General features: G+C 36.5%; 3 protein-coding genes across 3 annotated transcripts; 2 read left to right on the top strand and 1 right to left on the bottom strand.

Moving 5' to 3' along the window:
* The first annotated feature begins 1,361 nt into the window (after positions 1 to 1,361).
* Positions 1,362 to 5,615, top strand: LOC8286670 (mitogen-activated protein kinase homolog MMK2). Its single transcript, XM_002511858.4, has 6 exons — positions 1,362 to 1,912; positions 2,562 to 2,691; positions 3,152 to 3,289; positions 3,693 to 4,025; positions 4,511 to 4,694; positions 5,063 to 5,615. Exons 1-6 carry the CDS (start codon positions 1,752 to 1,754, stop codon positions 5,227 to 5,229), a joined length of 1,113 nt encoding a protein of 370 aa, XP_002511904.1. The 5' UTR covers positions 1,362 to 1,751; the 3' UTR covers positions 5,230 to 5,615.
* A 663-nt stretch (positions 5,616 to 6,278) lies between these two features.
* On the bottom strand, positions 6,279 to 8,980 carry LOC8286669 (probable polygalacturonase). The gene is made up of 6 exons (XM_048378671.1): positions 8,781 to 8,980; positions 8,144 to 8,476; positions 7,803 to 7,923; positions 7,528 to 7,702; positions 7,309 to 7,379; positions 6,279 to 7,188 (listed from the first exon to the last, which is right to left on the bottom strand). The coding sequence occupies exons 1-6, from the start codon at positions 8,814 to 8,816 to the stop codon at positions 6,479 to 6,481; spliced, it is 1,446 nt and encodes a 481-aa protein (XP_048234628.1). The 5' UTR covers positions 8,817 to 8,980; the 3' UTR covers positions 6,279 to 6,478.
* Positions 8,981 to 12,965: 3,985 nt separating this feature from the next.
* Positions 12,966 to 14,559, top strand: LOC8286668 (putative UDP-rhamnose:rhamnosyltransferase 1). The gene has a single exon (XM_002511856.4). The coding sequence runs from the start codon at positions 13,014 to 13,016 to the stop codon at positions 14,421 to 14,423; it is 1,410 nt and encodes a 469-aa protein (XP_002511902.2). The 5' UTR covers positions 12,966 to 13,013; the 3' UTR covers positions 14,424 to 14,559.
* Positions 14,560 to 15,206: the final 647 nt, after the last annotated feature.

Raw genomic sequence — 15,206 nt, 5'->3', positions numbered from 1 at the left:
TCATGGAGCTGCTGCTAGATGTGGATCGCAAAGTTGTAATAGTGCGGAAAATGATGTAATCTGTTGCATTGTTCACTGGTACATTTCCCAGGACTATTTAAATTGGTGCTGAACTTGCTAGATGGAGGATCTTGAGTATGGAGTTGGTTGCAGATATATCAAAAGAAACTCACTATCTCCCGACTGTCAGGTTGTTTGCACTGCTCTTGATGTGTAAAGGATGGTTTCCTGATGCTATGGTTTTGTTGTTCTGCTTGCAGAAATCTAAATGGATGTAAATGCCATATAGTCTCTTGGTAGAGGGAGTTTGTTGGATGGCTGCTTTTTGATGTTATGAATTATATCGTATTAGGGAAGTGAATGCTATCTCTACCGAACTTGCAGTCACCCAATAATGAACGAGGACACAAGCTGGATAATGTTTCACGGTCCCTATCTTCATCGCATCATTATTATATGTTTTCTCATCTTTCTTCTCTCTTGCTTTGGGGAAGTTCACCTGATCTATCTTTACTTACATGAACACTCAATAGTTGGCATTCATGTGAGTCGGGCAGCATTCTTGTTAATCTTTTGCTTGCCAGATTTCTTGGATTCGTGTCTAAGTTGATGAAATTTTCCTTTTAAAAAAAGCCATATTCTACGACAGGTTCACATCTTTTTCAAATTTACAAATCTAAAACTTACACAGTTTGAATAGAGTAAAAACTATTTTAGAAATTTATATAATTATATAAAAATTATTTTAAAATTTTATATAATTAGATCTGTATGAAGTTTATAATATTAAAATGTTTTATTTAATTAAATCAAATATAAAATAAACAGCAAAGACAGGGTAAAAAGGACTAGAAGATCGAGAATGAGGATGTTGAAGAAGACTTGGGGGATGGGCAAGCAATGAATTGCACGATAACCTATACTTTTCACCCAGTCAAGTCATCCCTGGTTGTATCATGGATGTCAGTAGCTGGATGTTTTGAAAATTCGCCTCCCTTGAAGCTTGCTGTATATTACACTGTACAAGTAAATAAACAAATGAACTCTCTGCAGTTTTGTTTTACAGTCTCTTCATATATTATTTATTTAGTCTATAATTGAAGATGATTCCCACCTGAGCTTAAAAGGTTTATTCACTGAAAATAAGCCAATTAAGAGGATGTAATAAAATCATGAAGCGTTCATCTGTGAAATTGCTTTGTATAATCATACATCATTTGACCAATATGTGCCGTCTGCTCGTGGTCCTTTCAGGCTGCACCATATTTCGATAAGATCGTCAACAAACCCACTCATCAAATGACACCACAACAATTTTCTTTTCTCAACCAAATATAATATAATAATATTTTTTTTAATGAAAGAAAGATAGAAAAAAGCAGCTAAACCTCACATTTAAAAGTCTAATTTCTTCACGAGTCACTCAAAGCTTTTCCAGTTCAAAAGTTCACATTAATCAATCACTGCCTATCTTTCTTTCTTCCTTTTTTTTTTTTCTTTTTTCAAAAAATAAAATCTTCTTTTGTCTTGCTTCTGGTCCATAGAGTGGAAAACATAAACATTATTTTAATAATTAATAATATTAATAGTAAAGAGGAAGATAGAACTTTGTTCAGAAAGAAGTAAAGACTGAACTTTTTACAGCTACCGACACGTCCGGCTCTAATCAAGTGGCAGCTGGTTGTTATTCTCTCTCTTTCTCTCTCCAGCTGTATAGCTATTGCGTTGGAAATCTGATCGAAGTAGGTTGAATGGAGTCGAGCGCTGGCTCCAGCGAGCATAACGTAAGGGGACTGCCAACTCACGGTGGTCGTTATGTTCAGTATAATATTTACGGCAATCTCTTTGAAGTTTCTAGAAAGTATGTCCCTCCTATTCGTCCTGTTGGCCGAGGTGCTAATGGTATTGTGTGGTAATTTTCTCCTCTCTCTCTCTCTCTCTCTCTCTATTTATTGTTTGTTTCAAATAATTGTTCAAGTGAGTTTGCTCTGGATTCTCAAGTGTTCCAGTGAGTTTCGCTTGCAGATAATTAATTAGGATTATCATCTGTGCAGAAACTAATAGCGTTGACTTTTTCATGTTGCAATTCTATTAGGTTTTCATACAATTCTTTGTTCCTAATTTGTCGCTGATATATATGTAATTAATTGTTTGTTTCAACTCCTTTACCAAACTTGCTCTGAACCTTCAACTACCATAATTTTTTTTTTTTTTTTTTCTTCCCTGAGAATTAAATGGAGATAATTCTAGTTTTGGAAGGTACAAGGAAATTAGTAGTTTTACTTGTAGCACATCTCTGGGCTTGTACATTAGAACAGTAACCTGTGCTTATAATTGTTTTGGAATATAAAGCATTCAGCATGCTTGTTGATGCTTATGTGATATGTCCATTTGGTTGTATAATGTCACCGCAAGAAAAACCATATAAATTCTGCTTTTGTTACTTGTCCAGAAATTTTTTATTTCTGATGAAATATGATGGTCACTCTGTCCTTATATTTGACTCAATTCTTTGTCTTACCAACAACGTGAAGGAAGATGTGATTTTTTATTTCCTTCAGTGCTGCTAAAAATGCCGAGACGCAAGAGGAGGTTGCCATTAAGAAGATTGGTAATGCTTTCGACAACCGCATAGATGCTAAAAGGACTTTGCGAGAGATTAAGCTTCTCCGCCACATGGATCATGAAAATGTTAGTTTCTTTGCTTTTGTTATGTTCGGGATTTCATAAATGAACTCAATTATATTGCTATCTGATAGTGTCTTCTTCTGTTTCTTCCACTGTTGGATTCTGAAATGGCTTATCTGGTAGCTTTAAACTTTCTGTTTTCCTGTTAAATTCATATTTCTTGGGATTAAAGAACATCTTTTGAACAGATGCGAGCAACTTTTCTAGATTATAAATGTTGCCACTGCATGCTGTAATCTCCAATTGGTTCTTGGGTTACTTTCTTTTGTTTTTGTTTCATGATTGCCCAACTGCAAGCAACAAAATCAGACATTTATGGGAAATGAATCTGGTCTTACTCTTTTTTTTTTTCTTTCTCAGAAATGTGCTCTTATTGCTTTTCTATTTTATCAGTAATTTTTCTAAGTCTTTGTTGTCTGAACTAGTGGAATTGAAGCCTTATTTCTCATTTTCGTTTCCACAGATTGTTGCTATCAAAGACATCATACGACCTCCCCAGAAGGAGAATTTCAATGATGTCTACATTGTTTCTGAATTGATGGATACTGATCTTCATCACATAATACGTTCCAACCAATCATTGACGGATGATCATTGTCGGGTTAGCACCTAATACTCCCTGGCCTTAACTTGGTGCCAAACTCATACCTCGCAAATTGTGGGCCGCACACTGCACACACAACCGTTGTGGGTTCAAAACCAGATGTATGCTCTCTTTTATGTTTCTTGATCTAAAAGCAATAGAAAATGAAATTTAAAAGAGTGCCAAGCATACGGTAAATGTGGCCACAGTTAGCAACAGGTACGAACTGGCTTTAGGTTGGGAGAGGCATGGTATAACTTGGCATCTTCTATATTTTGTCTTTCTTACCATTAGCCCCTCCAATTTTCAAGGTCTAGTTCTGCCTTTTCATGGTGCCCATAGAACTCTTGCAGTTGGTAATTATCATTGAAGCATGTAGAGACATAATTTACCAACCTTGCTGGTATTGTTACTTTTGCAGTATTTTCTCTATCAATTGCTGCGAGGGCTCAAATATGTACATTCAGCACATGTTTTGCATCGTGACCTAAAGCCTAGCAATTTGCTCTTGAATGCTAATTGTGACCTTAAGATTGCAGACTTTGGTCTTGCAAGGACTACATCTGAAACAGATTTTATGACCGAGTACGTTGTTACTCGTTGGTATCGGGCACCAGAATTACTCCTTAATTGTTCAGAGTACACTGCAGCAATTGATATATGGTCCGTGGGTTGTATACTAGGTGAAATCATGACACGGCAACCATTGTTTCCTGGCAAAGATTATGTTCATCAGCTGAGACTAATCACAGAGGTACTTTTTGGACATCACTCATCAAATCTGCCTTGGACTTCCTCGCTGCTGTTTTCCTAGATTTAAATATTTCTTGTTGTTCTTGGTGGAAGACTTTAATTCTTTTGTTTCACTAATGTGTCGTCATTGTTAGGTCTTGGGTAATTCCAGGTTAGGTGACTTTTTGCTTTTTCCTTCCCCCTCCCCTCTTTTTTATTTTCTAGACTCCTCTCTTCCTGTCTATCTTTCTCTCTCTGCCCCCTTCTTTTTTCTGATTCTTAAAAGGTTAGAGTTTCTTTTGCCTCTCTTGATTGCATGGTTTCCTTATTGCTGAACTGTGAGAACTTAATAAGCACCAATTCTTTGCTAGACCGCACCCAGTTCTTAACATGCACAAAGGAATGAAGTTCATAAAGTTGGCTCATAAAAATACAAATTACTTGTTCTCTTTTAACAGTGCGGATGATGAGGAAATAACTTATGTATCAAATTTTCAATTTCTCTAGCTCATAGGTTCACCAGATGACAACAGCCTTGGTTTCCTACGAAGTGACAATGCTCGAAGATATGTGAGGCAGCTTCCACAATACCCAAGGAAAAATTTTGCTACTAGATTTCCTAATATGTCTTCAGGTGCTATCGATCTCTTAGAGAGGATGCTAGTCTTTGATCCAAACCGGCGCATCACAGGTAAAATATGTGATATGATACTAGATTCTTTTTAAAGCTTTATTGGATGGTGATAATCCTCTCCCCCTCTCTCCCTCTTTTTGTGTGTGTATGTCTGTCCATGACAATAAATGCAATTGGCAAGTTAAGATTTAGTGATTCTTGTAGCATCCAATAATGGATAAACTTATAATTGTGTTGGAATCAGTTTCACTTTTGTTTCTATTTGTAAGAACTTTCCTAATCAGCTGTGCAGTTTGCAATCAATCTGGAAGCATGTTTATTCTCCAGGATAGTATGCGATATTAGTTAATGCTCGACCAATTGAAATTGGTGTACCTTGTTCATTTCTGAAGCTTTTCTCATTTTTTCTACATGATTCTTTGCAGTTGATGAGGCGCTGTGCCACCCTTACTTAGCACCTCTTCATGACATCAATGAGGAGCCTGTTTGCCCAAGGCCTTTCAACTTTGATTTTGAGCAACCATCATTTACTGAGGAAAATATCAAGGAGCTTATCTGGAGGGAATCCGTAAAATTCAATCCGGATCCTTGAATTGTATGATAATGTGTTGTATACTCTTAGGGACATATTCCATGAATCCAATTTTCATCATGATAATATAAAACCCATCATAGCCTCTGGGAAAAGAAAAGAACATATTGGGATTCACTCAGTCATCACGAAGAGTTTGATTAAGTTTCATCTCAGATTGTTTCTCTTATAGCAATTGTATGAGATGGAGCATAGGTTCTGTTCACGTTAACTGCAAAGAATCTGTAAAGGTTTAATTCCAAGTTGTCACATGGGCATACCAACTTGCTTTTGGGATGGGGTGGGGGTGTTTGTACTTGGGGATTCTGCATTGCTGTGAGACCCAATGCTCCTAATTCAGTTTCTGAAAGTTGATTTGGATGTAAGTTCTTTGATTTCTAGGCTTATATCTTTTCTTTCTTTTTTCTCTTTCCAATTTTTGACATGGAATTGCTGAAACATGAGGATTTCTGGTTTGGTGTCTTGCTAAATATTGTGAAAGGCTACAGTAACTTTGCGGTGCATTTTTGATATTAGGATAGGAGATGGTGGTGTTTGGCATGTCTATTATATAAATTAACCATTGTATCTTTTAGCTGTTAGCAGCAGCAGCTGAATCTGAAGAGCAAAGCCCAAGCCCCTACAAAGTGCAGGGGCTTTATTATTCCATTGAAAGAACATGAATTATGGTTCAGGATAAGCCGTTTGAGTTTGGATTTTCCTCTGTTCCTCTTTCTTTTTCCCCCCTCTCTTTTGGTACTCAAAATTGGAACTTGCCGGGTGATTGTGAAATTGAAATAAGCAACTTTTCCTGTTCTCAGACATGGATTCCAAGAGACCCGCCAACTGCAGAACCTGGACATGGATCTATGAGGTGAGAGTTTTCACCCTTGCGGATCAAGGGACAAAGAAACGGCTAGGTATCCTTATGGGATGTTCGTCAACATGCACTATTTGATTGTGTGTTTCATCGACACAATGTTAAAAACATGCCTTGTGAAGTTCCTATCAAATGTTGTTCTCAAATCCGAGCACCCTTTTAGTTTTCATAAGCTACACCTCCATTCAGGTTCCATTGGAAATTATAATTTATAACTATTTCAAACCAAATATAACAATATGGTACATATCAAGTTTGATTCTATGTTCTTAATTATAAGAAAACATTGAAACATAGCGATTTCTCGTAAGACTGCCGAATCTTGAAGCTGTATAGCTGCTGCAAGGTGGAGAAACTACTACACATATTTGTCCGTCCTAGAAACCAAATTCACATATAGTGCATGCTGTAGGTGCACTTCTGAAACTGTACCGAGTCGATTGGTATATTCTCCGGTGGAAAATCGCAAGCTGTAAGTTTCTCCGGCCCTTGATCTGGCAACAAATCACATGGTCGAGGACTGACCCCAGTGGTGATCCCTTCAATATCAGTACATGTCCATGGTATCTTCTTAGCCTTAGCTGCCATTCCAATTGTCACATTAGAGATGCAAATTTGCTTAAAAGGGTCACCAGAAATCCCCTCCAATCTTGCAGCCATTGACACATTGTCTGCAACCATATCTCTGTAGTTAATCCCTTCAATCACTGGCAATGCATTTGGGTCATAATTCTTATCAGCGTGTGACCCATAGTTTCCAGTCATCCAGAAGGCCCATTTCATAGTGTGCATTGTCATTCTCTTAACATATATATCTTTCACATACCCTCCTCTTCCTACAGCTGTTTTGATCCTAACTCCTGATTCTGTATGGATGGCTGTGATATCTTCTGCCCTAACATCTTGAATCCCACCTGACATTTCACTTCCTAGTGCAATTGTTGCACTGTATGGTGAAATGCATGTGAGCCTTCTGATGACTAGTTGCTTTGTAGGCATCCCAAATGCAATTCCATACTCATCCCAACCGCTTTTAACGGCCACACAGTCATCTCCCGAGATTATGTAACAGTCTTCAATTTTTGTGTTTGTACAAGAATCTGATCATCGAAGTAAAAAAAAAGAAAGAAAAAAAAATTTCCTGATAAACTCGAGAGATCAATCAAACTGCGGCCCATTAACTATTAAGAAAAAGTTTTTCCATGGAATACTAAGCTAACCTGGGTTGATGCCATCGGTGTTGGGGGATGTAACCGGTGCAATGATGGTAATGCCTTGTATAAGGATATTACTGAAATCGCAGAATTACAGTAGGATCACATCAAATTAACAGGGAGAAAATTAGTCATGAGAAGCTAATGCTACATATGGGTGGATGAATTTGAAGGAGTGGAAAGCTTCATGCAGACGTGATAAAGCAATATTGAGGTTCAAAGTACCTGCTGTAAACAGGATGAACATTCCATGAAGGGGAATTTAGAAGCGTCAGATTTGAAATCTGAATGTTATCAGAGTACATGATCTCAATCAAGTAAGGTCTGGTGTATTTAAGCTTGCCCTTCTTGAATTGCTGCCACCAGAATGCACCCTGACCATCAATTGTGCCATTATTACCTGCATACAAGTTATATTATCGTCGCACTCGGACTAACCAGGACCATTAATACTTGGCGCTATTGAATGTATAGATAAGACTTAGTTTGATGTTAAGTACCTGTAACAATAATATCAGTGAGGTTTGTACCAAAAATGAGACTGGAGTACCTTCCAGCTGCAGCATCCCTCCCGCGGCCATATGACGGCAGAGGTTTCAGCAATGGCCATTCTTTCAAGTCCTAAACAAAATTCAAGTCAAACTGAGTATGAACACATAGAATTTCTCCTATTACCCAAAAATGATTGAAATGGGGAAGGGTCATGTCACTCCGCAGCAAAACTAGCCTCAGTAAAAAAGAAATCGAAAATTCAAAGAAAGAATTCCTGAGAACCCGTCAATCCTCTCGGTTCAAACCAGGAAAAAGAAAAGAAAAAGGAGTTGCGAGAAAAAGGCAAAACCTGAGAACCAAGAAGAACAGCATCCTTATGAAGGAATAGAGTGAAATGACTGGTAAGACTGAAGCTACCAGTTAACCATTTTCCAGCAGGAACAAAAAGTTGAGACCCGCCATCTGTTGCATACTGACACAGGTGAGCAATTGCATCTTGAAATGCTTTAGTATTGGATGTTATTCCATCTCCAACTCCTCCAAAATCTGTTATTGATGCACTATGAGCCCTGCAGCTTATAGCATTGTACTCAAACGAGTCTAAAACCCTTGCCTTTCTGCTCTCTGCTCCTCTAGCACTCAGTAATGCCAAGATTACAAACACTGAAATTACATTAGTTACCTGCAAGTTCATAATTGCTTGAACAAGTAAGTAAAAGGTAAGTTCTGCCTATTAACGTAACTTATTAATAATTAAAGGGTTATAAGAAGTTGGTAATGTCATGTTGTAAGCGAAACAAGTGCTACAAAAAGATGTTTCAAAAACTATATTTTAAGAAATGAAAACTTTTATGATAGAGACATTTGTTTCTTGAGGAAGATTATAAACTCTGTTTCAAGAACATCAAAGCTTTTTGTTTGCTTCGTGAAGAAAATGGAGGAAAGTTAAGAGAAAATAAGAGAAGGAAAGTGGTTCAGGGAGTTACCCGAGGTTTGATGGAACTTATGAGCAACAACTCCATTGTGATGCAGTAGAATGTGGGAATGTGGAGAGAAAAGGAGTATTTTTATAGGAGAGAAAGTAGTACTAGTAACTGTGATGGGCTGTGGCTTGCTGGGTTTCTTGTCATTCGTACAAGCAAAGTAATATTATGCTTTTCGTGACTCCTTTTAGTTTTTCTTCTTTGCAATTGACATCATATTAACTGAAATGTTCCGTCGTCAACTCTCACGAGGAGTAAAATAACCTATGCTTTTAACTTTTTCCACAAAAGAATGAAATAGATATAAGGCTAGCATTTGTATTATAAAATTTCAATCCGATCACTAAATAACTAATGATTTTTTTAATCATATTTTGAACGTATTATCCAATTGTTGAATGATTATACGGATATAAAATACTCAATAATGTATATAATAATTATAAGTGTAAAATATTACATACAGATTGAGAATTCAATAGTGACAAGAAATAACTAGATTATTTCTGATTATTAAATTCTATGACATTGATTAGATTATCTATTAGAGTAAGTAGATTGTAAATTATATTTCATTAAACTAAATAATCAAACAGATGTTGAATTAACGGAGTATCTAAGGAAGATGATGCCCATACTCCACTCACTTTCATTATCCATGCCAGTAATCATTACATTCCACATTTAACATGTCACCACGCTTCCACTGCCTAATGCTTCCACATTCACCACTAATCATATCCATATCATAAATTTACCAAAGCTTTTGTCTTTGCTAAACTTGTTAAAACCAAAAACAACAATGAGCAATCCAATTCTCTCTCTTTTTTTTAGGGGGGGTTTTGAAACTTATAAGTAGGACAAGAGGAAAGCTTTGTAAATTGTACTTGGGGTGTTTTCATAGAATTTAGTTTGGATACAGAGAGAGTGATCAGGGGTTAGGATTAGGGTTAGGATTAGAGATGATACAGTTGAGGTGGTTGGTTGGTTCCTTTGTTTAATGAATCCAATTGGGTATTTCATGTTTCTGTTGGAAAGCAGGTAGTGGGTTCCATTTACTTTTTGGAATTTGGCATCTCAAATCAAAGTATTCAATCTCGTGAGCTTCTCTCACTCTCACTCGCCTCTTCACCATCCCACTGTTGCCGTCCCACTTCACGGGTTCTATATTAAAATAGTGACCCCACATTCCCTTCCATTTCCCATCATTTCCATGTACCATTGCCATTCTCTCTTGGATCATCATTCATCCAAATTTAGGCCATAATATTTGTGGAACTCCTTAAATAGCCCAAATATATATAGCTCTTGATTATAACAGCATCGAAATCGCTAGACCGAATTGGCTTGCTGGGTTTCTTATCATTCGTACAAGCAAAGTAATATTATGCTTTTCGTGACTCCTTTTTGTTTTTCTTCTTTGCAATTGACATCATATTCACCTCTCTAAAAATATAGATAACTTTCGCCTCACTATCTTATCTTATTATGAAGGTTATTTTTTAGGTATTTATCTTTTAAGTCTCAAAAGAGACCTATTTTAAACAATTATACTTTCATCTTCGGAAGCAGAACAGAAAAACTCAATTAATATCAATGATTAATTAGCAAGATCTTGAACACTAATCATGGAGGGGATGGAGTGGTAACCTGCCTGCCTCTATCTTTGCAGAGTGTGAATACTTCAACTGAGTCGTGGCATTCCTTCTGAGTCCAGACAAAAAAGGATGAGATCCGTGGAGAAATAGTGATGTGGGAAAGATAAATGTATTTATTAGTTTAAATCTCTGATAAGCACAGCTTAGGAATCATCATGTGTTAAGTCACGGGAGCACTATCAATGACAAATGATATCCCTTCCTTTGAAATAATAAAGACGAAGATACAGACAAATGATATTGTATACTGAGTGCTTTCTCAAGGCCAAAAGCCTTCACATGTATCCCCCTTTTCTTTTTTTGTTCTAATAATAATTCCTTTCCTGTCATCTTCCCACTTTTTGGATTGTTGGCGCCTGCATCATTCCATTGCCCATTTCATACTCTTACCCATTATACAATTCTTTACTGTTTTCACTTTTAACCATGCTGCTGCTCCTCCTGTGCTTTGTATAGGTGGTCCATGGCCCTTCTTCTTTTCTTTCTCTTTTTCTTTTTTAATTCTTTACATAGAAGGAAACACTGTTTTTTTTTTCTTAAAAAAAGAAAAAAGAAAGGAGGTTATTTTGGCCTTTGTGATGTTATTAAAATCTCAGTGGGTGGTTGCACTAGGAAATGCCTTTAATTTGTGGCTCGTGTTTAAAGTTAAATTGAAAATGCGACACAAAAATAAATTACATTATAAATATTAAGTTTAATTTTTTGTTTGCATATAGATTATATATTATTCTTTACTATGGATATATGGGTGCACTTCATTATTCAATAATAGTAATTTCATTGTGCATTTCTGGAATTTGGGTTTTGAGGTTCTGGCCAACAAAAGCAGTGGGCCTTCAACTAGTTTAATATTGTCATCATGGATCCTTGTGGGTTTTAACTGTAATGAGTCCTCAGTCCTCCTACTGCTAGGCTTTACATCCCATGAATCTTTTCATGGCCTGGTTCCTTTTTTCCCTTTTCTTTTTTTCTCGTTACAGAATATTTATAGAACTATAGATAGTTTGGCTGAATCCGTCACCATACACCGACATCATGACCAGAAGAGAAATCCAACCAAAATACCATCCTAAAAACTTTTGAGAACATATCCTCAAAAAAATAACCACTTGAACATTTAAATCTAGATTCCTGTCGTGGCATGGTTACTTCAAATTCTATAATAACTTTTTACTTATTTCAAGTTTAATCTAACTTTTTTAAAAATAAAATAATCTTTTTTATATTTATAACGAAACCAAAAGAATCACAAAATATCTTTCCATACTACAAAAACACATTTCTATTGTAAAAATATATGTAGTGTAAAAGATATCACTTTCAATTTGGAGTGTGCCACCTACTTTGTCACTTAAACGAGACTAATAACATCATTATTAATAATAGTGCAATGATGCTAAACAAATGGATACGTGAGATCTTTTTTCCTTTAAATCTTATAGAGATATTTTATGATTAATTTAATTACTAGATAAATGTTAAAATAACTTGCATCTTTTAAAAATGCTGTGTCAATTATAATGTATATATATATATATTATTTAAGAATTCCATTAATAATTTCAATTATCATTCTAAAGAAAAGATCCACGAGAGGTATGGCTAATCAGCCAACTTTCCAATGACATAATTGTTGAGATTTCTTAAATAGCAACCAGACATGAGACAGGGCAAAGGGAAAAAGATGTGTAACAGAAACAGATCATCTCAAAATTAATTGTTTGTCGGATTGCCAGTCCTATTGGAATGAGATTAGTGGGGATGTTAGAGTTGAGATTAGTCAAAATGTTAGTATGGAGATTGATCAAGATGTTTGTGTGGGGATTAGAGTTCTACTGAAGTACTCTGTCCCGTTGTGTGTGAAATTATTTTGTTTAAGCATGGCATGACACGTATGTTTTACATGATTTAATGTTTATTTCAAATTAAATGAATGTATGGTCGAAGTATATGTAACTGTTTTTGGATATATGATTTTAACTCACTCTCGATACTGACAGTCTCAATTTACTGTTTTTTTTTTTCAGATCTGTGACTGTTAGTCTTCCTACGGTCTTATCTAGTAACTCGACTCCTTCATTATTGGGTGATGTATTTGATTTGGTATGTTAATTTATAAAATCTTAGATTCTCCGCAGTAGTAATAGTAGATGTATCAGTTGTAAATTTTCTGAGTTTCGGGTCTCGCCAAATTCTTTTGGCAGACCGAATTAATTGTGTAAAATTTAACTGTTAAGATAAAATTGTGGCATCAATAATATTAATTGAGATGAGATTTATTTAAGTCAGTGAGTGTCAGGCTTACTACGGGATTCAGTGGCCTTACACCTACCCATTCACTAGTGCTGATCACGGGCCCACAGATGGGGTCGTGACAATATGGTTAGGATCTTTACTCCCCTGTGCGGGTAATTGCTTATGTTGATATCTCTCTTGAGCCAATTTAAGCTACGAGACAACAATTTATTATAAAGATTTTTAACTTTTATCCAGATGCATGCTTAGGTTTACAAAATCAAAAATTGTTTATATATAATACATCCGTCTCATCAATTTTGGGAATTGCAGTGATTCTTTAATGGCAAAAATGGCCAAAAACCTTCATGTGATGATACTTCCATGGTCTGCTTTCGGGCACTTGATTCCATTCTTTCAACTCTCCATAGCCTTGGCCAAAGCCGGAGTTAGTGTCTCCTTTGTATCAACTCCAAACAATATCCGAAGACTCCCCAAAATTCCTCAAAACTTGGAAACTTTGATAAAGTTGGTGGAGATTCCTTTGCCAACCTTAGAAAGTCAATCTTTGCCAATAGGCGCAGAGGCTACTGTGGACCTTCCCTCTGATAAAATTGATCACCTGAAGATTGCATATGATCTTCTTCAATACCCCCTAAAACAGTATGTTATGGACCAACAACTTGATTGGATTATCATCGACGTGATTCCTCATTGGATGGTCGAGATTGCCGTGGAAATGAAAATTCCTCTGATGCATTTCTCCGTCTATTCCGCTTCTGCATACCTATTTCTTTGCGATCCTGGGTGCCTGGCAGGTGATAATATGAGGACATCATGGGAGAGTATGACTTCACCAGCGGAACGGATTAACTTCCCTTCATCAGTAGCTTATCGGAAGCATGAGGCTATTGGTGCTTTTGAGGGAATTTATGGCACAAATGCATCAGGAATAACAGATGCTGAAAGGGTGGCCAAAATCTTGAATTCCTGCCAAGCTATAGCCATACGTAGCTGCACAGAGTTTGAAATTGATTCCCTGAATTCATTCCAGAAGTTAATGGGAAAACCCGTAGTTCCTGTGGGTCTGTTGCCACTAGAGAAGCCAAAAGCAAGAGAAATCACTGATGGTTCATGGGGTGAAGTCTTTAAATGGCTTGATCAGCAGAAGACTAAGTCGGTTGTTTTTGTAAGCTTTGGCAGCGAGTTTAAGCTCAGCCAAGAACAAGTTTACGAGATCGCCTATGGGCTAGAGCTGTCAGGATTGCCATTTCTTTGGGCTCTAAGAAAACCCAGTTGGGCAAATCACGGTTTCGATGTTTTGCCTTCAGGATTTAGAGAAAGGACAAGTGGAAAAGGAGTTGTAAGCATCGGATGGGCACCGCAGATGGAAATTTTGGGACACCGAGCGATTGGAGGGTCATTGTTTCACTCAGGTTGGGGTTCCATAATTGAAACTCTGCAATTTGGTCACAGTCTTGTTTTGTTGCCATTTATCATTGATCAACCGCTGAATGCAAGACTTTTGGTGGAGAAGGAATTGGGTGTGGAGGTAGAGAGAAGTGAAGATGGATCGTTTAATAGGGACGGCGTTGCTAATGCTTTGAGACTGGCGATGGTGTCCGAGGAAGGGAAGAAATTGAGGGCTGGTGCATCTGAAGCTGCGCAGGTTTTTGGAAATAACAATTTACATCAGGATTATTACATCGAGAAATTTGTGGAGTTCCTAAGAAATAAAGATTATCAGAATTGACAAATTTCCATATAATTATTCTATGAATTCGATTATCTTCTGTAATTTATTTTTCTTTCATGAAATTAGTTCCAAGTCTTAAATTGCAATGCTTATTATTCAAAGAAGAACAATAAAACAAGATTCAGTTTTGGAATGGGTCAGATAAATTATGATGTGGATATATATGCATTACACTTCATTATTAAAGACCTGAGCGTTAAACCATATTTTCCATGTTTTTAGTGAGAATTACGGCTCAAATCTCATATTTCTTTCAAATGTTTCTGTCCACTACGTATATAAGATTTTGGATAAATATCTAAACGAAACGTGAAAGAAAACTTAGTACTGATTGGACTAATTAATTAAGATTTTTTTCCTTAAGCCCTAATGCGTTATTAAATTATCTATTGATGGACCATGCAATCATAAAAAAGTTAAAATATATGAAGACAAATATGTTTTGGTGGAAGAATATTGACATATTATCAGATATGGGAAATCTATTCTAAGAATAAATAAATATAATTGTCAAATCTAGTTGGATTCCAATACTGCTTCTGTCTGGTTCTATTGAAAAGTCTGAAAATTAGTTTCTTACTTGTCATACATAGCCTCTTGAATTCCAAAGTAAAGAACCAGGCTTACTACTTCGAGGTACCATGATCAGACCTTTTAGCTAACCAACCGCGCTGTCAGAGTGAAGCCGCGTGAATGGAGCTGAAAACAAAGAGGAACTTAAGGCTACAAATCATCTTCAATAAAATGATCTCAGTCCAACCGAGTTCCATTGAGGTGACA

The sequence above is a fragment of the Ricinus communis genome, chromosome 1 (genome assembly GCF_019578655.1).
Source record: "Ricinus communis isolate WT05 ecotype wild-type chromosome 1, ASM1957865v1, whole genome shotgun sequence".
In the NCBI taxonomy this organism is placed as follows: Eukaryota; Viridiplantae; Streptophyta; class Magnoliopsida; order Malpighiales; family Euphorbiaceae; genus Ricinus; species Ricinus communis.
This window is presented reverse-complemented; position numbering and strand designations above follow the sequence as displayed.